This window comes from Aethalodelphis obliquidens, unplaced genomic scaffold (genome assembly GCF_003676395.1).
Source record: "Aethalodelphis obliquidens isolate GAN/ISIS:26980383/991018 unplaced genomic scaffold, ASM367639v1 scaffold11, whole genome shotgun sequence".
Classification (NCBI taxonomy): domain Eukaryota; kingdom Metazoa; phylum Chordata; class Mammalia; order Artiodactyla; family Delphinidae; genus Aethalodelphis; species Aethalodelphis obliquidens.
In genome coordinates, this window is record NW_020837955.1 from 21,638,302 (window position 1) to 21,664,533 (window position 26,232).

Below are 26,232 nucleotides of genomic sequence, written 5' to 3' on the forward strand. Positions count from 1 at the left end.
AAATGAGGAGGGGTTGCATACCATCGTTCAGAGTCCCAGCACTGAGGTCAGCCACTGAGGCCTTTTCCATGAGATTATTTGCTCTCTAATTCTGCAGTCTCACCATGGGGGATAAAAGCTTTGACTCCTCATGAGGGAAATCCAGGCATCATCATCGGGCAGATGGAATATATGTTTTGCGGGGATGGAGGGAGGAATTAGAGAGAAGAGGTAGAGAGGGTCTAATAGTAACTTATTAAGTGCTTATTATGTGTCAGGCACTATTCAGACATCATCTCATTGGATCCTCAAAAAACACATTGAGAAAGGAGCTACTGATATCTCATTTCACAGATGGGCAAGCCAAAGCTCAGAGGGGTTGCACACTTTCCCCAAAGTCACACACCTAGTACGGCAGAGCCAGGATCTGAACTCTGCTCTGCTTGGATCCAGAATCATTGTTTGCCCACTGGCCTCTGCAGCCTCCCTGGAAATCATGTCCCATCTCCAGTACCTGAAAGCTTAGCTGTCTGGTCTTTTTCTGTCTTCTCCCCAATGTTCCCACTGCCACCACCCAGGCACCTTTTCTCTCTCTCCTTCTCTAACCCTTCCCTCATCTTCTCTTTGCTTTTCCATTTTCCCCCCCCAGTCCTATTTTCTTCTCTGCTATCTGGGCCTTAACCCACCAATGGTACCCCTGGGGGACAGGTCTGCTCTGCTAGGATGTATCTCATTGTCACTGCTGCCTGGAGTTTCCCATGGTTGTCTATTCCCCTTGTTAAACTTGGTAAGCATCTGGTGGTGTCTTTTTAAATGCAAATATTGTACTCCTGGGAAGGGTGCATTAAGACATCAACATTGAAGGATGAATTAGATGCTCCCTCTGTATAAGCTTTGCTGGGGAAGCACAGAGCTAGGAGTCATGGGAAAAGAAAAGGGAGGCTGGATGCAACAAAGACACTCTAAGCATGTCCTGGGTTCCAGAAATCAGAACTGGGGGTTGGCTTGGGTCCAGTCTAAAGAGATGAGATCTGTAACTATATCGATGTCAACTACAACAGCAGGCCATGCCTTTCCTTTTGTGTCACCCTGTTAAGTTTGGTGCTTCCTGGCACATTCTCTCCTTTAATCCTCAAACTCAGTGAAGTGGGTTTTCTTTTCTCTGTCATAATCTTGAGACTTGTTAAAATTTCTCAGCTAACCCTGGGAAAACCAAGACTACATTTTAAGTCCTCTCATGTCCTCATCTCCACCTCTCCTAGAAAATCCCCTGCTTTTCTACCATAAGATATTCTAATTAAATTGCTCAAATCTCCTTTCTGTCTTCCGTTCTCTCATTCCATTACTCTTTTATTCATTTGACAAGCATTTAGGAAGGATCTGTTAGGTTCATCAGGCACTAGGTTAAGTTTCACATATATTATTCATTTACCTCTGAAAACCATCCTATGGGGATGATGTTAGAATACCTTTTAAAATAGAAAAACTGAATAATGCCTAATTGACCAATGCCCCAGCAATGGCACTCTGAAATCCATCACCATGTTAGTGCCCAGGCCATGCTTTCCACAGGCTTCTCCCAGCCACGACCAAGTGTGGCAGGGATACCATGGCAGGCCTGCTTCTGGGAGCTAGAGAACTACTTAGGGAGTGACTTTGGCTCAAGGACTCCCCCCTGTCTTGCCAGACTCTCTCAGAATGCACAGTTATCAAAGATTCGTTCACTCACCTTTCCTTCCTCCTTTCCCTCTTTCCTCCACAAGAGTCAGACATACATCCTGGGCTGATGGCTTTCCCAGCCACCACTCCTGGCTCCCTCTCATTCCCCCTTACAGGGCATTTACCTTCATCCATTTCTTGTAGGTCTAATCCTGCTGTGGCGTCTGCTTCTTGTAAGACCTGGATTAACACACTTGCCTTAACAAAATACATTTCTGGTCTTTGTGGGTGAGGTCAGAACTTGGGCAAGAGGCTGATGTGGAAGCAAGTGTCCTCGTCCTTGTCCTCTTCTCTGAGGACTGTCTTTGAGATCCAGCAGGATGCAGCCTGTTCTGAGCCTGGGGACTTGGGCGCTGACCCAGGAGCATCTGGCAACGCTGCCCACTCCTCCTTTGTAAAGCACTCATTTCCCTTGCTTCCGTGATGCCACACTCTACGGATTCGCCTCCAACCTCTCAAGCTGCCCTTTTTCAGGCTCATCTGTTTGTTCTCCTGGCTCATCCTCTCACCAAAGTCAAGGGTCTCAGTTGGAAGCTTTCATTTTCCATGCTGTCTTGAAGAGACCCCCTTTTCTTTAAGAAATGCAGCATTGCTTTTAGAGCAATAGGGAGAAGAATAAAACAAAATCCTGTTTTCCTCCAAACATTATTTTCCAGTTGCATTCACCTCATTAGATTTTTTGGCCCTGCTTTTCTTTTGGAGACACGAGCGTGAGGAAAAGGTTGACAAAGTTGCTGATGACTTTCAGTAGCTTAATGAGTACGTGCTTTCGTGGAGGCTGTTCATTTTCCACTGTTGACTTTACTTCTTCAAGCCTGAACTTGCTGCTTGTATGCAGGCCTGGAGTTCAATGACCACAGTTTTCTCTTCCTCGCTAGGGGGCGCCATTTAAAGACAAGGACGCCCCCAACCAAATCACCAGTCTCTTCTCAAACTGCTAGGCATGTTGTGGGAGCCACATGCCCAGTGAGTACCGGCTGCCAGCGTTAGTCCTCATGGTGTGTGCTTGGGTGGGAAGACAGGTGATGCAGCAGAAAGAACACTGGCTTTAGAGCCAGATAGGCCTGAATACAAATATTGTCTAGGACATGTTATGTGATGCAGGGCAGGAAGACAGTAGAGACCACTGTGCAAGAGCTTAGCTGTAATGTCAGACAGATCTGGATTCAAACCCCCGGTTCTGTCGCTCACAAGCTGTGTAACCCAACCTCTCTGAATCAACGTTTCCTCATCTGTAAAATGGGCACAAAGTGCTGGCCTCCACAAGACTGGTAAGGAGAGTGAGAACATTTATAGCCAAACTCATATAGCAATTTATTGGTACCACACTTCGTTCAACTGCTTTATGTACATTAACTCATCGAACCTTCTCTATCACCCTATCAGTAAGGCTTTACACCATCCCTATTTACAGATGAGGAATAGAAGTGCAGAGACGTTAAGTAATTTGTCCGAGATCACACAGTTGGTGGTTGGTATGGTTGGAATGTGAATACAGAAATTTAGTTCCCAAGTCGAACTCTTAATCATTCTGCTGGAATGCCGATGGGTCCTTACCACACATCTGGTCCAGAGTTACCGCTCAGTATATGTTGACACTCATCATTATCATCACCACGATCGCCTCCTCATCACTGCTTCACCTGTATACATTTCTGCTTCTCAGTGTATTGATTGGAACCAAGAAAAGCTACTTTGTCAGAATTAAATGAAGCAGTGGGCATAGAAGACTTAGAGCCTGACGTAAAGAAAGCCCTTGCTAAACGTCAGTTTTCAGGTGGTTCTTTCTTGCCTTCTCTCCTCTGCTTTTCTTCTTTCTCCTCCACTTTTCCTCATCATAAATTCTTTGGTGCCTTTTTGGGCAAGATTCTTAATGTTACTGCCTACACCTGAGACTGCTGGGCAGATGGTCACCTGTGGTAGGGAACAGCATCAATCAAATATTAGAGCTTTTGCTTCTCTAGAAAGTGCACGTATGTTAAAAAGAACAGATGATTAGCAGTTGCAGCAGAAGTAGTATTATTTACATTCACCTGTTTCATCTTTGATTGCGCATTTATTGAGGGTCAGTGCTGTGCCAGAGACTGGGCCAGGTGCTGATACAGCATTCAGCAAATGGACACTTCTTGCTTTCATGAACACACAGTAGTAGGAAGTCCTGATTTCAGTGGTCTTCTAACTGCTTTTGTCTGCATTTCAGGTTTTGTTTTATAATCATTTGCCTCTGTAGAAATTGAGAGAGTTACAATGTGGACTGTTGTTTTGATGTTAATCAATTCATTAATTTCCTATTTAGTTCTAAAAAGGATATGAAGTGGTTTATCAACAATGCACAGACATAGTATGACTAAAGAGTATCAAACAAGAAAAACAAACAGTATTTAGTAAAAGGGGAGCAGAGGGTAAAGATCTTCTTCTGAAGACTGTTACAGCAAGTGAATGTGGTACTCAGCTTGACTGTCAAGACAACGTGAGAAGACACAGCCAGTTTTAAGAAAGTCTTTAAGATAGGATGTCAGCTTCACAGGAGAAATCCAAGTTTTTCCTGGCTCTAAGTTTTAGGAGGAATTTGTCTTTAGAGCCTCATACGACTGCTGAACATGTTATAAAATATGAGAAACAGGCGTAATTGGAATGCTTCCCTGTACGTGCCGGCTATGGGTACTGATGGCAAGATATCTATTAGATTATTACGGATTGGAAGAGTGTGTGTGCACGTGCACACGTGTGTTCGTGATATCAGGGAGAAAAAGTAAAGTTTCCCCAAGCATTATTTCACTGTGATGGTTAAAAAAAATAAAAACTGAAAGAAGCCATATTAAGGTGACATTTTTCTCCAGTTGTTTGTAACAGGCATAGAAACCCAGAGGGAAAATGCATTCTCAGTAAGGCCTTCTTTGTTCTCCCACTGGGACTGGGTGAAGGCTAATCTTAGCTCTCAACCTGCCTTTCCCAGTTGAAGTAGGCATTATGCCAGCAAAGGAAATGGGAGCCCATGCTAACCCTAGCCCTGTCTTTTAAATTCTAAATCAATATTGGACAGCTCCCATCTTAGAGCAGGAAGACAAAGAATTTGGTGATGATGATAATGAGGATGATGACGACCGTGGTGGTGATAATAATAGATACAGTGTCAGGTACTATGGGATAGTGGGGGCAGGACTCTTGGAAGAGCTGGCATTTAAATCAGACCAGAATGGAAATTGTGTCGGAGGACAGATTACAGGCTTAAGAAATACAGTAAGCAAGTTCATGGAGGTGAGAGTGCATGGAATCTTGGACACCATTCTGAAAAGTTTGGAGTTCATGGACGATAGTTGGTAATGAAGAGTTTTGAGGAGGGCAATCCATGACATAATCTTCCTTGTGTTTAAAGGGCTCTTTCTGCCAACAGTGTGGAGCTGTACTGTCTAAAGCAATAGCCATTAGCCACCTTATTGAGCACTTGAAATGTAGCTAGTCCGAACTGAGATGCGCTGTAAGTGTAAAATACACACTGGATTTTGAAGACTTAGTACAAAAATATGTAAAAATACTTCAATTTTTATGTCGATTACAAGTTGAAATGAAAATATTTTGGATATATTCAGTTCCGTAAAGTATATTATGAACATTGATTTCATTAGTTTCTTTTTACTTTTTAAAATAAGGCTACTAGACTATTTTAAATTACCTACGTGGCTCACATTATATTTCTACTGGACAGCGCAGGTGGACAATGGGGAGGTCGGCTTGGTGAAGCAAAGAACTGAAGATAGGCATCTATAGCAAAGCCCTAGACCAGAGATGATGAGGGTCAGTTGTAAGGCAGTGACGCTGGGAATAGACAGGAGAGGACAGGTAAAAACGCTTTTTAAATAGGACTTGACACTGATTTTCCTGGATGTGGGGATTAAAAGAGGGAGGACTAAAGGTTGCATGTTAAATGTCTAGTCTGCCTAACTGAGGTGTTGGAGGATGGTTTTTAGAACTGGATGCGGATGGCTTTCAACAGGGATATGCAATGGGGAATTCGGATGTGAAGCTCACAAGAGAGGACACAGTGGGGTTGTAGATTGAGGAGTCACCAGCAAGAGGTGATAGTTGAAGCAGCACAGAAACGGGTGAGAACATGGGGTTTACTCATGGAGAGAAGGTAGGATGAGAGCCAGGCACAGAGGATTGCACAGAGGTTGGGGCTCCGAATTTAGGATGTGGAAGAAAGAAGAGAGGCTGGTGAACTTGACTAAGGATGGTCAGGGAGAACCCAGGAGACCCTGATGACATGTAGACCAAGGGAGATCTTTCCAAATGGAACACGTTTACAAATGCAGGAGGCAGAAGCTGTTGGGCCCACTGTCTCAGGGAGCCACTGGTGGTGTTTGTTGGGACAGGCCTTTGATGAGTCACCTGAAGACAGATGTCAGATTGCAGAAAATCGAGACTGAAGATAGCAGGAGGATGTGCTAATGGATGGAAAAAGCTAAGAGGGGGAACTGGTGCAGGAAACTACGTGAAAATGTTGCACCTAGAGTCTTTCATCCATTTTTTCCCCAGACAAATATTTTATAGCCACATATCCATAAGTCCATCTCTAGGATCTGACCTTTCCGTGAGCTCTGTCTGGGTAGGGCTTCCTGCAAGTGGGAGAGAGAGAAGGGAGACCCCAGCCTTGCTCTTGCAGACAACTGCCCTCTGGGGGTCTGCAGGGAGCTTGGACACCATACCTCCACTGTGGGCTTGGGGCTTAGGAGGCCGTACCTTCCCCGGCTGTATGAGCCTCCCGTCCGGGAGCCCTGCCTAAGGGTCCAGACCCAGACCTTATACTCTGGCATCTACCAGCTCTGCTCAGAGCCCAAGCCGAGTGGAGGCTTCGCATCCCTCCCCAAGCCCCGAGCTTCGGCTTGGGCTGCAGCGCCGGGCCTTCCCCGGCAGGGGCGCTGGGAACCCGCGGATGGCCAGCTCCCTTCTAGCGTCTGATCCCGCGCCCACCTCAGCCTTCAGCGCTGGAACTTTTCTCCGGGCGAGTGGAAAAGCAAGTTCACGAGGGTGGGGCTCCTGGGAACCGCAGGTGGTCTACCTCCTTGGCAGGCTCAGATTCCCAGGCACCTTCTCTGCTTCCCGCATCCCTCTTGGCCCTCCCCTGGCGCTCGTTTGCCTCTTCTTTGCTCTCCCCTTTCTTTTTGCACCAATATCTCGCCTTCTCTCCACCACTCCATTATCTCCCGGCTGGTCTCCCGCTCCCTTTTCTCTTTCTCTAGCTCCCCCTTTGCCCCTCACCCCGCCCCGCCTTAAACCTTCGCTCCACCTTTCTTTTCTTCCCTCTCCTTGCATTTCCCTCCCTCTCCCTCTGCTTTAACCATCTCCCACAAGGGAACTCTTCTGTCTAATCCAGAAGAGGAGGCCTTCACTCTCTCCAAGCTCCCTTCCTCCAACCTACTCCTTTCTTAGCAGTGCCTACTCCAGCTCCACGCGCCTAGGCCTTTTCAACCCCTAGGAATCCCGGGAGCTCCGCGGTGGCAGCGGCGGCAGCTGCACTACTTGCTTGTCCTCCTTGCCGGGGGGGGGGGGGGGGGGGGCCTGTAAACTGCATCTCGAGGCTGTCTTTGGGTTTAGCTTCCTCTCTCCAGCTCACCCAAAGTTTTCCTTTTCCTATGGGCACGAACGGTCCCAGCCCAGGCTGAGTTCCACGCACTCTGGCTCCGCTTCTGCAGCAGGGCACAGTGCGAACTGTTCATCAGGCCTGCGTGGCGCTGGGCCGGGGACCTTCAAGTGGCAGCCTGACACTTTGAACGAACTGAGCCCTTTCAGAGATTAATCTAAGGAGATGAGGGAGCAACCTCAAAATCGCAGGCGAAAGATGGGGGCTAGATCCTCCCGGTGGGAGAGACCCCTCTCGGCTACTCTCTTTCCTCAGCTCCGGGGCCGGCGCCTCCTAGTTCTATCCTCTAGCCCCTCGGGAGGCTCCGGGAACAATCCGGTTACGTCCGCTAGCGCTGGGGGACTATGGGTGCGCGGGGCGCCAGGAGGAGCGGGCTGTGCAGAACCGCCTGCCTGGCCTCGCTCTCAATCTTGCTTTTCAGACGACTCGCAGGTTCCTGGAAATGCAAACACAGCCCGTGCCTGATCCATGCTCGCCCACAGCCCGAGCGCACCCCTCCCTGCCTCACATCCCGTCGTTCACACTAACACGCACACATACGCGTGTGCAAACGCGCACGCACAGAGCTGCGCGCCCCCGCACACCCAGGCACCCTTGGCTTAGCCAGGTACCCCCACCCTGGGCGCCCGCTGGCCCGCCAGCCTCGGGCGCACCCCTCGCCCCCCCTCACGCACGCGCACGCATGCACTCCCCGAGCCCCCGCACCGGGCGGAGGCACGCGGTGGGTGGCGGGGTGCGGAAGGGACAGGCCAGGGACCTGGGAGTGGAGTCCCCCAGTCCATCCCGCGCTCGCCTTCCGCCAACTGCGTTCCTGCGCGAAGGCTCCGGGCTCCCCTTTGGCTCCCCAACCCGAAGAGTTGGCGCTGAAAACATTTAACCCTCCTCCTCCTCCCTCGAGGCCCCCCAACCGTCCCTGCGCGCCATCTCCCACCCCCACAAAAGGCCCGGACGGTAACCCCCTAAACGCGGCCAGAAGCGGCTCCTAACTCTTCGCTGGGAGCAGGCTGGAGGCTGGGTTTTAGAGAGACCCTGGATTGGGGTCCGTCGCCAGCCACTCCTCCTGGATTGGGCTTCATTTTCATATTTTAAAAGAGGATTTTCGTATTCCCTTTGAATACTTCTAAAAAAATTTCTGGAGGAGCTCGGTGGGAAAGATTTTGCGGGAATCTTGTTTTAAGAAAAAAAAAAAAAAGCACCGAAGGGGCATTTCTTAATTTTTCTCGGGTTTTGGAATCGCCCCGTGGAGGAGACAGCAAGCCATCAAGAGCCGGGAAGGAAGAGTGGAGAGGACCCGCAAGGCGCACCAGGCCGAGCCACCTCCTTCCCGGCCGCCCCCTCCGCTCTCCCCCGACACACACTCGCTTGCTTGCTTACCGGCGCCTGCACACCCCCCACGCCGACCCGCACCTCGGGCGGGCGCCACACACTCGGCAGCCCGAGCCGCGGCAGCCGCAGCGGGATGGAGGCGGCGCGCACGGAGCGCCCCGCAGGCTGGCCCCGGGCGCCCTTCGCCCGGACCGGGCTCCTGCTCCTGTCGACGTGGGTCCTGGCCGGCGCTGAGATCACTTGGGACGCAACGGGCGGTCCTGGGCGCCTCGCGGCTCTGGCTTCGCGGTCCCCGGCGCTGCCTCCTCTCTCGCTGCGGGCAGTGGCAAGCCAGTGGCCGGAGGAGCTGGCGAGTGTACGGAGAGGCGCCGCACTGGGGCGCCGGCCGGGACCAGAGCCACTGCCCCAGCCAGGCGGAGGCAGCGGCAGAAAGAAGCAGGGAGAAGCCGGAGGGCTGTTGCCGGCAGGCGCGCAGTGGGGACGGGGCATCTCGGCTCCTGGCAAGCCTGGCGGTACAAGGAGGAGTCGCCGGGCGCAGTCCCCCAGTGCCCTGGAACGCGGAGACACCCAGGCTACTGTCTTAGCCGATGGTTCCAAAGGAAGCCGGTCTCTGGCCAAGGGTCTCCGGGAGGAGGTGAAGGCACCACGGGCCGGGGGGTCGGCGGCCGAAGAGCTCCGGCTACCCAGCACCTCGTTCGCGCTGACCGGGGACTCGGCCCACAACCAAGCCATGGTGCACTGGTCGGGACACAACAGCAGCGTGAGTACCCACCCGGCGGCGGATCTCTCTGCCGAAAGCGAGGGAAAATGGGGCGGGGGGCGGGAACGATGGGCAGATAGTTGCTCTTGGTCTAGGTGGAGGCAGGGGCAGGGGGGCTTCTCGACTTTTAGGCAGACTGGTTCATCCCTCTCTCCCCACACCCCCAACAGGTTAGTGGAGTTTGTTGTAAGACAGCCTGTGCTTTTGTTTACCGGAGAGCCTAGGATTGGGGCCGCCCGGAGGGGAGAGGAAGAAGAGGTCCTTTACGGGATCAGTGCCCACTTTCTCTGGTACTTGGCTTGGAGAGTCAGTTTTCCTGTCGTGGGTGTGTGTGAATTCTTGGGTGAGGACACATTGATTTGGGGAAAGAACCGCTGGATAGACTGACGGGTTTCTGTGACTGCGCGGGCTTCCCCCCTTTCCCCTCCAATCACGCGAAGGAAAGCCAGGAGGCTGAGGCCACTCGGACTCTGGTACTCCTGCCCGCCGGGCTAGGATGCTGCCTCGGGCTCCAGGCGCACTTTCTTCCAGCCTTAGGGGAGGCTGGGCCTTCAGGCAACACTGATTCCCCCTTCAAAACCCAGGCAGCATACAGCTGATTCACTTTGTTAGTTATACAGGAGAAACTAACACAACACTGTAAAGCAGTTATATTCCAATAAAGATGTTAAGAATAAAAAAGAATAAAAAACCCAGGCAGCTGCCCCGAAAAGCCATAGGAGGGGCAGAAAAAAAAGTTTAAAGTGTGAAGTGAAATTCAACACCCATCCTGCACCCCTCGTTCTCACGCATGCACAAGCACACGTAAGTCGCTGAGCAAAATACTTGACCCGGCCGCTGAGTCCTGCAACGACAAACTCGCCGAGTTGGGTCCAGGTGCTTTCTGTGCACCTCTCCACGCCTCTCTCTCCGCTGCCAGGTTAACCTGGAAGCTGCTGTTCGAGAGGTGGCGCCCTGGAGTCCACGCCGGCGGCTCCGGCGCCCGCGGCCAGGCACCGGGCGCAGAGTACCGTCTGCGCAGCCCGCAGCTCGGGCCGGAGGAGCTCCCCACCCTAGCCCCCAGCTGGCAGCCAGCGCGTGCAGTCCAGCCCAGGATCCGCGGGGGATGGCCCTCGGGGAAGAGAGGGGACGGCCTCCGACGATTTACTCTACTCCCCTGCCTTCCTCGGCCCCCACTTCAGCCAGTCCTGCAAAAATCCTTTCCTCATCTCTGGCTCTGAGGATCAGATCAGAGCCCGGCACTGGGCAGAGTCTGGAGGATGACAGATGTCTATACTGGCAGCTTTGGGGAACTCATTTGATGGGAAAGCGCAGCCCCCGCTCCCTTTATATTTCTCTTCATGACTGACATTAAAGATTTCCCTGGGAAATTTTGGCCTTATTTTAACAGGGCCTGGGGGGTGTCACGGGGGTGAGTGGTGAATAACAGGAAAGCCAGAAGTCCGCAGAGAGCAGCACATCAGCAATACCGAGCACAGATTTCCTGGTTCTTACTGACACACAGCACCACGCAGGCAGCCCAGCCTGGGTTGGAAGCATTTGGGCAGCGCAGCTTACCAGCAGCGTGGTGGCTGACTCTGCCTGCCTCCAGGGAAGGCCCCCCGTAGCTTCGCAGTGGACAGCTCTGGACTTGGGCGGTGGGCAACCTGTGCATTTGGAGGGATGGGTGATTGAGGACTTACAAGTCCCGGAAGGACTGTGTGTGTGGGCGGGGGGGGGGGGGGGGGGAGGGGGGGAGGGGGGGAGAGAGGGAGAGAGAGAGAGAGAGAGAGAATTCTCTGACCGCAGGGATTGTGATTCTCAACTTCCTTTTAGTTTGATAGTGAGGAATTGTGTGTATGTGTGTTATTTTGTTCGTGTTCTTACTCCACGAGGAGGATGGACAGGATGTGTGGAAGTAAATGTACCCCTAGGAGAAGGAGGAGGTGATATCTTCACATATCTGTGATTTTAACACTGCCACATTTGGACAATATAAATTCACTCTGTCTAAAGAGTTTTTTTATGTTTCTGCTTTTATTTTAAGGTTCATTTTCGTGTGTTGACAAATTCCCCGAAGATGGGAAGTTAAAGAGTGCTTTCTGCAAGTACTAATTAAATGTGCATGGCTTTCTCTGCCCATCTTCAAGGCAGTTATACAGCAGAGGAAGTGAGTGGGCAAGTTTAGCCCGATACCCCCCAGGGAAATGGCTCTTCAGTTAAGAGGGGGTGCAGAGGGCCTGAGGAGTGGATCAGTTGGCCTTGGGGTCCTTAGTGACAGTGATACGATTTGGGCAGTTCATTAATAGCTCCTCAGGGATTCATTGGTTGTGCTTACGGCCAGTCTTACTGTCCAAGCAAAGGACAAGGCAGCACAGGTGAGTGCAGGGACCCCGTGGTGTCTACTCTCTCTGGTCCAGAGAGTTACTGCCTCTTTAGCTTTTGGGCTGGACCTGCCTCTTTTGATGATGCTTCACAGGCAATTCCAGCGAGAAGGGCTTCTTTGAGTGTACGTCTGTGCTGCTCTGAGGAAGACAAGGAAACAGGTTAACATGGGCCTGCCTTTAAGAGACTTTAAGGAAACAACCCTGGGGGAGGAGCTAGGAAACCAGTTTCTGCAACATTACCCAGTTGGTTTCTTTCTCCCCTCCTCCTTTCCTGAGGACAGCAAAAGAAGGCGCTGTTAAAATAAAGCCAGGGGGCTTCCCTGGTGGCGCAGTGGTTGAGAGTCCGCCTGCCGATGCAGGGGACACGGGTTCGTGCCCCGGTCCGGGAGGATCCCACATGCCGCCGAGCGGCTGGGCCCGTGAGCCATGGCCGCTGAGCCTGCGCGTCCAGAGCCTGTGCTCTGCAATGGGAGAGGCCACAACAGTGAGAGGTCCGCGTACTGCAAAAGATTAATAAGTAAATAAAAATAAAGCCAGGGTGAGGAGTGATGCAGATGATGTTCCTTCTGGAAGTTCCCTTTATCGTTGGTTTCAAAGTGGTTGGAGATGTCCCCAAGGCAGAGAACATGGGTCCTTGCACCAAGCTCTTTTGACATGAAAAGAGAATTCCATCTTCCCTTCTGACATAAAGGGTGTTAAACATGTCCTTCTCTGGGAAGGCCACCAGTTTAATTGTTAACACATTGTGAGGCTTCCCGCTCTCCCTCCAAGTGCCTCTGGTGGACCTCATTCCTGGCGTGAGGTCCTTTTTGGGGAGAGTTTCCAGTTACCCCGTATAATGGAAAATTGAACTCCACTCTGGCCGTTTGCGTTCAGCCATAAGGAAGTGGACATGCAAGGGAGGCACCTCCACCCCACACTATGTGCCCTGCATGTGCCCAGGGGCTGAGAGTCTCATTCTAGGCTTGAGTCACATATTCACTTTGGTCCCAGGAGTGGGGTGGGATAGCTTGGAGGGCAATGGGGGAGGCGCCCAGCAGGCTTGAGCCAGGAGGGGATGGAGTCTGTGTCCCCCTCTGACCTTTCTTGCCCTGCCACGTGTTTCGGGGGAGAGGTGAGTGGGCTTGAGTTTGGATCCTGTACTCTGCCTTATCCATTGGGCCACCGGGGCTGATTGGAGCCTATATTCTGGAAGAGCGATTTGCCTTTCTCTCTGGTTGTCTCCAGCTGAGATCCTGGTGATTGATGGGCTAGAGAGTGTTTCACAAACACCCAAAGGGAGTCCAGACCCTGTGGTTGACAGGGACACAGAAAAACACATCATTCTGCTCTTCTCCTTCAAAAGAAGAAAGGCGCCTCCTTGCTTGGTCAGTGAGTTGGCAAATGGCTCTGGAGAGTGGAAAGCTGTGAAGACAACAGCCCACTTTCTGGGCCCCCTCGGCATTGTAAGCCTTGATGGGGATCCCCTGTTCTGGTGCTGAGGTGAGAGTGCTGCACCCTCCCGTAGATTGATCCCTGATGCCTTTCCTGCAGCTCATTCCCAGAGACAGCGATTTGCAGGCTGCTACCCCTGCAGTGTGTCTGGTGGGAAGGACTTGCCAGATAATATTCAATTCATGTGCCCAACTCTGCACCTTGGTGAAGAGAAACAGGGAGATGCTGATAACCCGGCATCCTTACCCTGCTAGCAGGGGGAACGCACAGACTCTCCCAGGCACGATTTCATACCCGTAACTAATTCAGCTGGACGGTGTTCTAAAATATTTACTCTTAATGTGCAAAATAGTGACAGATTTGATCAGATTAATTGTGTTTCACTCACTGGAGCATCTAATTGTGGCTCCCAAACAGATTTTTCAAATAGCTTTTGGCTGGGTTGTCTAACCTCGTCCCCGCTCTCAGTCCCCGTGTCACAATGTCTTAATGCATTTTGCCTTCTCAGAGGCTTAATAAAGAAGCCTGCCACAAGCTCCATATCAAAAAAACAAACAACCCGATCCAGAAATGGGGAGAAGACCTAAATAGACATTTCTCCAAAGAAGATATACAGACTGCCAACAAACACATGAAAGGATGCTCAACATCACTAATCATTAGAGAAATGCAAATCAAAACTACAATGAGGAATCACCTCACACCAGTCAGAATGGCCATCATCAAAAAATCTACAAACAATAAATGCTGGAGAGGGTGTGGAGAAAAGGGAACCCTCTTGCACTGCTGGTGGGAATGCGAATTGATACAGCCACTATGGAAAACAGTATGGAGGTTCCTTAAAAAACTAAAAATAGAACTACCATACGACCCAGTAATCCCACTACTGGATATATACCCAGAGAAAACCATAATTCAAAAAGAGTCATGTACCACAATGTTCATTGCAGCTCTATCTACAGTAGCCAGGACATGGAAGCAACCTAAGTGTCCATCAACAGATGAATGGATAAAGAAGATGTGGCACATGTATACAATGGAATATTAGCCATAAAAAGAAACGAAATTGAGTTATTTGTAGTGAGGTGGATGGACCTAGAGTCTGTCATACAGAGTGAAGTCAGAAAGAGAAAAACAAATACCGTATGCTACCACATATATATGGAATCTAAAAAAAAAAAAGGTTCTGAAGAACCTAGGGGCAGGACAGGAATAACAACACAGACGTAGAGAATGGACTTGAGCACACAGGGAGGGGGAAGGGACGAAGCTGGGATGAAGTGAGAGAGTGGCATGGACATATATACACTACCAAATGTAAAATAGACAGCTAGTGGGAAGCAGCCGCATAGTGCAGGGAGATCAGCTCGGTGCTTTGTGACCACCTAGAGGGGTGGGATAGGGAGTGTGGGAGGGAGACGCAAGAGGGGGGAGATATGGGGATATATGTATATGTATAACTGATTCACTTTGTTATAAAGCAGAAACTAACACACCCTTGTAAAGCAGTTATACTCCAATAAAGATGTTAAAAAAAAAAAAAAAAGCCTGCCACAGAAGCTGTTCTTCAGGGGTTTGCCAAAAAGAATCTGTTTTTAATTAATATCACAAGGGGAGCCACCTCAGTGGAGATGTAGCTGGGAAATGCAGGGGACATAACAGCAGTAACTGCCCCTGGTCACCGTAGGCCGGGGGTGGTGAGTGGAGGGGCCGCACGCCGGCTGTTTGTCTGCTCTGCCTTTTCTCTGATGGCCTGGTTACAGGGAGTGATTTGCTTCTCAGATCCTGCAGTGATTTCCAAGGTAAGCAGAAGTTGCAAACTCCTTAATTGGGAGGCCCAATTTAATGATGGCAGAAATGCAGCGGTTGGAACTCGCTTTGTAGTTGGCAGAGAAGGAACGCGGGAAGTGGCTTCTCAGATTGTGTTGTATTTAAGGGAAGGGAGTTGTGTGGCAGGAAGGCTGAGGAGGGAGCGGGGGCAGAAGGGAGAACTGCTCTTTCCTCGGCTGTGTAAATCCTCCTGTAACTGGGGACACTTTGGAACCGGGTGATCGTCCTCTAGGGAGCAGAGAGGTGTGACGAAGCTGGATGGCTGAAACAGGAGGGTGTGTCTGGAGGGTTTATCCAAGGCCAGGTACACCAAGGCCTGGGGGCTGGACTCGCCTGTTGATTTCCTGCTTCCTTTGGCCTCTTGGCTGGCTTGAGACTCTTCCGTATGAGGAGGAAATGTCAAAGGATGAATTTTCAGCAAGTTTGGGGGAAAAGAGGTCTTGTGAAGTTGGAGGTGGAAAGTGTAGCATGCCAGTGCCTGGTGGGCCACTTTGGGTAAGCAGCAGTGGCACTATGGGATGGATGGCCTTCAGCTAACCACGGTCATCCCCCTCTTGTGGTGGGTTACTGAGAGAAGGGTCTGGATGCTGCTCTGACTTTGTTGGCAGAGAGTGGAGATGAGAGAGCTCTGCTTTACACGCAGTAGAGAAACTCAACTGTGTTTGACCAAGTTGGTGAATGAGTGAGTCCCAAGTCTCATGGAGCAGAGGCTATGGAGGGATTGAAAACCCTTGTCCCTTGGGATAGCGAAGATTCCTTTCTCAGGTTGTTCATAACTTGACAGGTCCTATAATCAGGAGCATTTCACCCAGGACGTCTTCGTTCTCACTTGAGTACCTTTAGCCTCTTGAATTAAACTCCAGAATCCTTTAGCCTGCCATTCAAGGCTCTTCACTGCGTATGTCCTGGGTCTGCTTCTCCAACTCTGCATCTGACTGTTCCCTGATGGGCCCCTTCACTCTAGCCAAGGCAGCCCCTTCGTTGTCCCAGACCCCTTCTTGACTCAAGCCTTTGCTCTTAAGGTCTCCTCCGCTCAGGATACCCCTCGTCCTCTACTGAGATGCACCCATTACTCATGGCTCAGTTTAAGATTCAAACATGCTTCTCTATAGAACCTTTCTTAGAAGCATTTATTTTTCTTTCTTCTAACTGTTTATAGAATTTACAGCCTGTACCACACATTTGATTATGTTTAGTTTGCACTTGGTTATTTTATGAGTGTTTTGAAGGTGAGGGATGAGGGATAAAATGCTTACACCAGCATCTCACCCCCACACCTGCTGTGAGTTCTGCTTTTCTCATGGGTGCCTTGTGACCTGTGGCCCGGTGCTTGGCACGTAGCTCAGTACATACTTGCTGAGCTGACCCTGGGAACTGGACAGTGCCCTAGCTGCCCGGGGAGGATGGCTGACACTGTCTCTTCATAGCACTGAGTTTAAACACCTGGCTTATTATTTTATATACAACTTTTAACATAAGATGTAGCGGCATCTCTACCCCACTTAGTAAGAGGATGGAAATAGGGACGAGTCAACAATCCTGGCTTCTTCCTCATGTGCCTCAGAGATCACATGGACTCACATAAGATATTCAGCCATTTGCCAAGTGTTCACTATGTGTGTGGCAGTGTTTTGGGGACTATGGGGTTGGTAGGGCTGTGATGGAGGGCGAGACAAAGAAGGATAAGACAGCATTTGCCTCAAGGTCCTTCTAATATGCTTTGGGTATAAGGCTGCTCTTCTGTAAGTTAAATAACACATGACAACAAGACAGATATCACGGGGTGATGTGTGGTTAATTGTTAAGTGGTCGTTTCAGGCTATGAGCTCAGAGGAGAGGGGATCACTGTGGGAGATGCTATAAGCATCTTAGACCGACAGAACGTCAAGGCTGGAAGTGCACTTGGGAATTGTTTTCATCACATCATTCAGCATAGAGATGAAGGGCATGAGGCTCAGACAGAAGCATCGTACCCTGTAGTGTGGACTCTCTCCTGGTCTTTCTCTCTGTAGCCATCCCCTATGCACTCCTGGTTTTCTCCTTTCTCCTTGCTTTTACAGACCATTTTCCTTCTAAGAGGACTCATTTTCATTCCAGTGAGGTAGGGTGCTGCCCATTTTATAGGTAGGATAGAGTGAGGCCTAGTATGAGTATTCACAAGGCTAGCCAGAGAGGCTTAGGAATAGGTTCCTCCCTCCTGTTTCCTGACTGTGTCCTATGGCCATCCTGACTACCCACACAGTGGCTGCAGACAGTAAGTACCAGCTGCTTATATGTACAATCTGTGTCTTACTAACTGTTGTTAATGGGGGCCTTTTGTGAGTCACCTTGTTGAGTCAGTGAGTGAACCAAGCCTGGTTGCATCATCAGGAACATTTTCGCTCATTTGTTTTGATCAGTGCAGTTTGGTTTTAATTATTTAAGGAGGGCTTCCCTGGTGGCGCAGTGGTTGAGAGTCCGCCTGCTGATGCAGGGGACACGGGTTCGTGTCCCGGTTCAGGAAGATCCCACATGCCGCGGAGCGGCTGGGCCTGTGAGCCATGGCCGCTGAGCCTGCGCGTCCGGAGCCTGTGCTCCGCAACGGCAGAGGCCACAACAGTGAGAGGCCCGCGTACCGGTAAAAAAAAAAAAAATTATTTATGGAAATGCTGTTCTTTATAGTATGCTAATAAACATACTATAGTAAATTTCCAAAAAGTAATGGAGTCTGAGAACTTCAGGATTGCACAGATAGTTTTCTGCTATGAACTCCTTGCTGCGGAGCAGAGGAAACCATTCCTACTGGGTTGGGGTGAGAGGACCCGGAGCTAGCCTTTTAGGACTGTTGGTGAGCAAATCTGTGCCCATTGCTACGCAGGGGCCTGGTACTTGGCCTGTGCTGGAAGAGAACCTAGTTTAGGGGAAACGTTGAACATAGTTATATAGGGTCATCAAGGATCTTGTTAGGTTGTAGGTTATTTGCCCTGGGTATGATTGTATGACTTGTGTGAGTTCATACTTGTGGAGGGTTTTCATCATGAATGCCATCCTCTTCAGGATATATTAGGAACAGAGGTAGACTGGGAACAAGAAACAAAGCCATACAGTAAACAGGAGCAAGGATTCTGGGGCTGGATGCCTGGGTTTGAATCCTGCCTCTGTCTCTCTCTCTCTCCTTCCCTCTCTCTCTCTCTCTCTCTCTTTTTTAAGTTTAATTTAGTCTTAAAAAAATTGAAATACAGTTGCTGTACAGTATTATATAGGTTACAGCTATACAATATTGTGATTCACAGTTTTTAAAGGTTATCCTCCATTAATAGTTATTATAAAATATTGGCTACCTTCCCTGTGTTGAACAGTATATCCTTGTAGCTTATTTTATACCTAATAGTTTGTACCTCTTACTCCGCTCTCCCTATATTGCCCCTCCCCACTTCCCTCTCCCCACTGGGAGCCACTAGTTTGTTCTCTGTATCTGTGAGTCTGCTTCTTTTTTGTTATATTTACTAATTTGTTATATATTTTTAGATTCCACATGTAAGTGATGTCATACACCATTTGTCTTTCTCTGACTTACTTCACCTAGCATAATACCCTCTAAGTCCATCCATGTTGCCTGCAAATGGCAAAATTTCATTCTTCTTTATGGCTGAGTAATATTTCATTGTGTATGTATATATGTATATATACCACATCTTCTTTATCCACTCATCTGTTGATGGACACTTAGGTTGCTTCCATGTCTTAGCAATTATAAATAATGCTGCTGTGAACATTGGGGTGCATGTATCTTTTCGAATTAGTGTTTTGGGTTTTTTTGGATATATACCCAGGAGTGAGATTTCTGGGTCATATGATAGTTCTATTTTTAGTTTTTTGAGGAAGCTCCATATTGTTTTCCACGGTGGCTGCACCAATTTACATTCCCAGCAACAGTGTAGTATTTGTTGTCTTTTTGATGACAGCCACTCTGACAGGTGTGAGGTGATACCTCATTGTGTTTTTGATTTGCATTTCCCTGATGATTAGTGATGTTGAGCATCTTCTCATGTGCCCATTGGCCATCTGCCTGTCTTCTTTGGAGAAATGTCTATTCAGTTATCCCGCCCATTTTTTTTTTTTCTGCCCATTTTTAAATTGGGTTGTCTGCCTCTGTCTCTTAATAGCTGTGTGACATTGGGCAAGTTGTCACCCTCTCTTGTCTAGTTTTTCATCTACAAAAGGGAGTGATAATAATAGTACCTCTCACACTGGGCTATTTTAATGTTTAAATAAGATATTGTACATAGCAAAGTGTTTAAAAGAAATGCCTGACCTGTAGTTAGTCCTCCAGATATTTTAGTTAGTTTAGTTGTTATTCTTATATTAGAAGGGGTTTTCTCTTCATTTGCAGATGGAAACACAGAAGCAGAGGAAGGAGGTACTTGCCCCAAGTTTCCCAATGAGCTGATCGCAAAGCCCTTGGCTACAACCCAGTTCTCAGTGAGATGCTCATTTCAGCCACCTCCCATAGTGCATGTCCTGACTCAGACGAGTCTTTGTGTGTCTGCCTTCTGTGTCATGCTAAGGGAAACAGTGAAAGAGGGAAGTGTGAGTGGCTGGGGACCTGGCTGCTTGAAACTCATACTCAGAATTTGTAATAGAAATGGTTAGAAGCAGGTGCTTAGAGTCAGGTTAACGATTATACTAACAGACAGCTAATAAGTGGAACGTTTTTTCAGGGCTTTTATTGAGTGGAGTTTTGAGAAAGGCATCCAGAAAGATGAAGAGTAGCTTCTCTTGGCTTGGGCACCCATGATTACACCTCACAGCTAATCATGGAAGACTTCTTGAAGGAAGTGAGTGAAATGTGTGGCTTTCATAGAAAATAGGAGAACACAGGGCTGCTGGGACTGGTGGACAAGAAAAGCCTGGAGTGCCAAAGACTCATTTCATCCAAGTCATGGGATGGACCTTGGTGTTCAAGGTTTGTTTCTCCTTTCCATCTCCTACCTCTGCTTTGTGCCTGGCATGAAATGGGCATATCCGTGGCTGGAGCTCTCTGCATAATATCTGCAGCCTCTTTCCCAGAATTATCATATTGGCCAAACCCATGAATATTTTGTAATAATCCACGACCATCGAGGTACAGGTTTGTACCTGCCTGTACCCTTTTTGCCTGCACCCTGTGCACTTCGAGTGGAACCTGAGATCCCTACACAGACACTAGAGGGAGTGTTGCCCTGGGAAAGAAGTGAAAATAAATAGGATGAAATAATGAAACAAATACTGCATGAGGAATTGTTCCAAGGGAGTGGAGAAGAGCGGTAGTAGCCTGCAGGTTCATTGTGTGAGGGCTGGTCCGGTGACCCATAGATGAACAATTGATTAGCAACCGTGCAGTTGAGTCCTGGGGGACTGATCACTCAGCCCCTTCCCGCAGAAAAAAGGAAATGGATGTTTTGTACAAATACAGCCGTTCTGCTGTCCATTCAACCCATAAATGACTCAACTAAGACTCCAGACGTAAATGCAGCCAGAAGTGATGCTCAGGCTTGGGTCTTCCATCTCTTCTGCACTTTCTGCCTTTGGGCTCCCTCCGTTTCTTGGGCATCGTGGTCAGTTAATATGAGCTTATTGAGTTGAATGACATAAGTACTTTCTTAAATACTTAAAACTGCCTGGGTAAAGAATGCGTGTCTTGGGAATGGGGAAGAATCTGGCTGCTTCTTGCTGCCTCCAGGCCTAGGGTCTGCATCCCTGGGACATCACAATGGCCTCTCACCCGTTCCCAGGTCCCGTGTACCTGACTCGGTCATCTCTAAGCCTTTTTGGCATCTATGTGAGGTAAGCAGTTTCTCTTCCAGATGGGTAGAATCAGGTTAAAGGGTACACTGCTGCGTAAGAAATGAACTTTTTCCTTTTAAAATCTGTTCTCAGTGGGAGACGGAGAACAATTACGGAGTTGAACATTTTTTTCAGTTGCTCAAGCTGCCATATCTGAATGTGATTACACGTACTGGGGGAACTCGTTACGGTAAGAGTTTTGAGGCCATGGTACTGGAGATACAGAGAAGCTTGTTTACCAGGGTGGAGGCAGGTAGAGGAAAGAATCTTTAGAGGCAAAAGAGTTGCTCATATAACTGTGTTGCTTTCAGTGTTATCTGTGCTTGAAAGCAAACTTTTCACTGGAAGATTTCTCAAAACTGAGACATTTTTTTTCTGATATGGGAAGGCCCCCAAGCAACAGTGATTTCAAACAAGTCTCTGAGCCTTAGTTTCACTGGCTGTAAAATGAGAATAGTACTGGGATGCTGTGAATCTTACAGATAATACTCTGAAGGGGTTAGCATAGTAGGCTATTACACTGGTTAAAAAATGTTAGTTCTCATTATCGTCTAGGCAGGAAATGGGGTAGGTTGAGTGTCTGTCCTTTTGTAGTGGATATGTTGGTACCCTGCCCACATGCCCTCTGCACTTGCCATCTGTCTGCAATCTGGCCTGACTTCTAACCACCAGCACCAGGGACTGTGTGCCCACTGGGGCTTTCTTCGATTACACAGGTGCAGGCTGGAAGCATTAGGGAATTGATTTCCATCAAGGAGTAGGGAGCAACCACTCGACAATGACTGTTGGAAGCTGGTGGATAAATACCCCAGCTCCCTTGCCCTTTGGGGGGGGCGGGTAACTCTGAAGCTTGTTTTCTACACCATCTCCCAGAGCCACCAGTGGGATTAAGCCCCAGTTGCCTAAGGTGGTAACTTGCTTACTTTATTGGCTACCTTCCCATCCCTATCTCCTTTCTCTACCCCACAGTCAGTATCACCTGGGATCACCTACCAACTAAACTACACTTGACCCTTCAACAATGTGGGGTTAGGGACATGGCCCTCCACACAGTCAAAAATCTGTGTATGACTTTACAGTTGGCCCTCCAGTAAGTGAAGTTCCATGTCCGGGGATTCAACCAACCAACTTAAAGACAGACAGAGAGAAAGAATAACTTCTTACTCTTCCTTTGTGTTCTGTTCAGGCCTTCAGTGGGTTGAATGAGGTCCACCCACATTGGGAGGGCAATCTGCTTTGCTTAGTCTACCAATTCATATGTTAAACTCATCCAGAAACACCTTCACAGACACACTTAGTATAATGTTTGACCAAATTTCTGGACACTCCGTGGCACAGTGAAGTTAACACATAAAATTATCCATCACACCAAATCAGGAATTTCCCTCATCTCTTTAAAAATTCTGCATCAGGCCTTACCATGGTACATGCTGGGTATAGAGAGGAAAATGGAGTCACTGACCCCAGTTGTGAGAGGGTCTTCCTTTTGGGTTGGCACCTTCCAGAAGGAAGGAGCTCAGGTTATATTGAGTGGCACGAATATGGCATTGGGGCTTTGAGGAGGGAACACACACCCAAATTAGTTTTCACTGTCATTTCTCAGAGCTAAAGAGCTCCTTCCCATCCCAGGGCATGTGCTTGGTCTTCACAATACATCGTCTCCCTCAAATTTGGACCTCTACCTGCTGACGGACAGTCTCTCACCTAAGAATAAGGTGTGATTCTTTTTTTCTTAGACTTTGTCAAGGTTTTGGCAGGAAGCAGCTGAGCTTACAGTTGGTTCCTTCCCTTCTGAGATATCCTTAGTGAGGGGCATCACGAGAGGTTGGAAAGAATATTGGCCTGGGAGTTGGGATGTCTAGATGGCCTCCTGGTTTACATTCACTCTCTTCAGCAAGTCACATGTTTCTTAGGTGTAAGAGAAAGAAGACTCTTCCAGGTATAGTAGCTTATTATGTCTGTGAGTAAAAAAAATTTTAATGGGCTCATTAGTAAGGAAAGGGTCTAGAACTATGATTAAAAAATACTGGAGAATGCTTTTTTCAAGCACGTATAAATTTGGTCTTATCCAATGCAGATGTACTTACTTTCATTCATTCATTCATTCATTCAGCAGTTTGTTTGCTTAGTGTGATGCTAATTAAGTTATTTGGATTTTCTGGGGTTCAGTTTCCTTACCTATAAAATGAAAGCGTCACTTATGCAACTTTCGATTCAGGCCCATCTCACCACAAGCTAGATAAGGTATTACGTCAGTCATTTCTTTACGTGTGAAATGGGGACAATTCTATTTGCTCCCCTTATGTCACAGTTAAATAATGAGCTACTGCACCTGTCAGCCTTTTGAAAAGAGTGCTTTTCAAAGCGCTGTGAACGGAGCCATATGAGCAGGGGGCGATATGAACTCACGGTATTAGTTCACATTACTTCTCCTTTATTCCTTGAGTAGCTGGAGGTCCTTCCATGGCAGATTTGAGACCACGTGTTTCTTTTGCCTTCTCCCAGCACAAATGAAACACTATCGTTAGCCCACAGACCGTGGTGTTAGAAAACTCGAGATTCTTATTCCAGGCATGATGTACAATTTATTTCAAGTCACATCTGATATAATAAAAGTCTCAGATGGGAGTGTAATTTGATGTTTAAAAAAAACAACAACGTTTGTTTCAGGACTTGCCCTGTATTGATTGCTCTGCCTTATTCCTTTCAGACAATGTGAAGTGTTTGAGGAGCATCTACTATATGCCTAGTGATGCAGGATGTGCAAAAGAGTGCACCATGGCTTCGTTCCTATTGGTGAGGCCTGTGATGCCGACTGGATACCCAGAAAGCTTATAGTCTTGTGTGTGGAAATCACATTATTAGACTCATATTGCAAAGAACAATGTGAGATCACGTAAAATACGTGCTGAATTTGAGCATTCTTAGGAAATACATTGAATGTAATCAAGACCACAGTAAATGGAAACTAATAAAATGTTTACAATATTATGGTTGTTTTATTATCTACAAAAAAATCCAGTAGCGTGATTAGAAATAGATGTAATCCTCACGACTAAATCCGTGTCACTTGATGAGAAGTGTTCTGAGCTTTGAGGTCAAATCGATTATTTGATGCTCTGACCGTTGCTCAGAATTCTGCCCTGTTAGTTTGGACTATTTTTCTTGGTCTGCTTTTGTTTTTCCTTGAGTTCCTAATTATTTTGTCTTCCTCACAGGAAGACAGACTTCTGTTTTTTTCATCATAGCACTAAGATAGGCCAGCTTCTTGATTGTATTTTTAGTGGATATTCTAATTTGTACTGATTTCCTTCTAGGCCTGCTTCCCTATTGTCATCTTGATATTTCTATTTATTTTACCCCTGGATTAGTGCCTCTGTTTCTGGGATTCCATTCCGCTCTTTTGGGCTGAGTTTCATTTTTCTGTGGTAGATCCTCAAGTATTCTTTTTCAGAGAGTGCAGGGTAATGTCCTGGCTTATTCCTGTGTCCTGACATAAATATTGCTAGGTTCCTTTTAACTCTCAAAAGATCCTGCCTTAGATGGTACATTATACGGTCACCCAGTGCTTGAGTGATACTTTTTATTTTCATTGTTGACATGTCTAAAATTTATTTTGGTCTCACATAGGTTTGGTGGTTCATGTGGACATAGAAATCTAAGGTCAAAAAAATTACCCTTGGGTCTTGGAAGTTCTTAGAGGACTTGCTGGTTTTGCATCACATGCTGTTTTTGGATGATTGTGTCTTCCCCCTCAGGGGACTGATGAGGGTGGGGAAAGGATATGCCTAGCATGGGACACCGTGGCTTTGTTCCCGTTGGTGAGGCCTAACCCTCTAAGGGAACCTCATTCATTAAAACCAGATTTATTCAAAATCAGCAGTACAGTGTGGGAGATTAAATAAATGCTCTCTGGAGCAATTTGCCATAGACCTTTACCTGAATACCTTTAATATATAACTCAACCAGGTGAGGTAGTCTTGGCTACCTTTTATTTAAAAAATTTAAAATAGCTTTAAAAAATGTCATCGGATATTCAACAGGTATTTGTGGGGTGCCGTCTATGTGCCAGGTGCTGCTGGGCTCAGAGTACACAATGGTGCGCTCTGAAGGAGAGGTTCGTGATACTCTCAAAGGTTACACCAGCGACATCAACTTGGAGAGGGCAGAGAGGCAGAGGCAGAGGAGCAAGGTCAATTAGGTGAAGAGGAATGGGCAGAGCGTTCAGGGCACACAGCTTCTGTGGCATGAGGGAAGCAAGGTTTCGGAAAGGGACAGAAAGAAGGACAGAGTGGCTGGAGCAGAGGGTTTGTGGCTAGGGGCTGGTGAGAGATGAAGCTAGACAGGCAGGCATGGGTTAGACCAAGCAGGGCCATATGGGCCCCTGGGATGGAGTTTATTCTTTGTCCTATGAGCAAAGGGGTAAGCCTTGGGAAAGTTTAAAGTCGGAGAGTCATATAATTAAATTTGACCAGCCTGTGGTTTGGAGGGAGAAAAGGTTGGGTTCTAGGAGACCAGAGTGTTGCCATGGCTAAAGAGGATGGTGGCTTGGGTGGTGGCAGTGTAGGTGGTGAGGAGGAGCCCACTGAAGAGCTGTTCAGCAGGCGTGCTTGGTTGTGTTGTTGCCTTCTCTGTATAGTCCTTCACTCCCCTCTCTAACTCCCTTAGATTGGGCTTTTGTAGTGCCCTTTCTCTCTGGGTGGGGCATTCGTCCCCATCTCCTACCTTGGGTTTGGCCTTGTGACTTGTTTTGCCCAATAGCAGGAGTGCCACTTCTAAGCTTAGTTATCAGAAGGCATTGTGTACCTACATGCTGGCTTGCAGCTCTGTAGTAGCCACGAGAAAAACATGCCCAGGGTAGCCCACTGGTCCTGGGTAGAGAACTAGAGACAAGTTGTATGTAGCCACTCCCAGCCCAGCCCAGCCTAGATCAGCCCAGCCCAGCCCAGCCATGGGCAGCGGAACTGCCCAACCGAGCCCAGCTGTGAGCAGCCAACCCACAGCTGCCCTGTATACTTATGAGAACAAATGATTGTTGTGGTGACAGTAAATGATTGAGATTCGAGTGGTTTGTTCTGCAGCACTTTTGCAGCAAAAGCTGATACAGCAGATAAAAGCAACAGAATTTGATAGACTGGATGTAGCAGATTTGTGGGACCATGACTACAGTGTAAAGGGAGGCTCGCTTATATTTCAAGATCATTAACCTCATACATGCTCAGGGCTATACTTAAGTCTGTCTTTGGTGGTTTCCTGCCACTCACCTCTCTTTACAATTCATGGCTTCTTTTCCTGGAGCCGAATGAAGTAGGTCAGATTCATGGTCCAAAAGAATTAATCTTCCACTCTTTTTCCTTCTCCCTTCTCATTCT

At 48.1% G+C, this 26,232-nt stretch overlaps 1 protein-coding gene across 1 annotated transcript in view; it reads left to right on the top strand.

Moving 5' to 3' along the window:
• The first annotated feature begins 8,761 nt into the window (after nt 1–8,761).
• Nucleotides 8,762–26,232, top strand: part of SORCS3 (sortilin related VPS10 domain containing receptor 3) — a 583,600-nt gene continuing 566,129 nt past the window's right edge. The window contains exon 1 of the mRNA XM_027112540.1: nt 8,762–9,425. Coding sequence (XP_026968341.1) covers nt 8,799–9,425 — 627 coding nt within the window. The 5' untranslated portion in view covers nt 8,762–8,798. The remainder of the gene's footprint in view (nt 9,426–26,232) is intronic.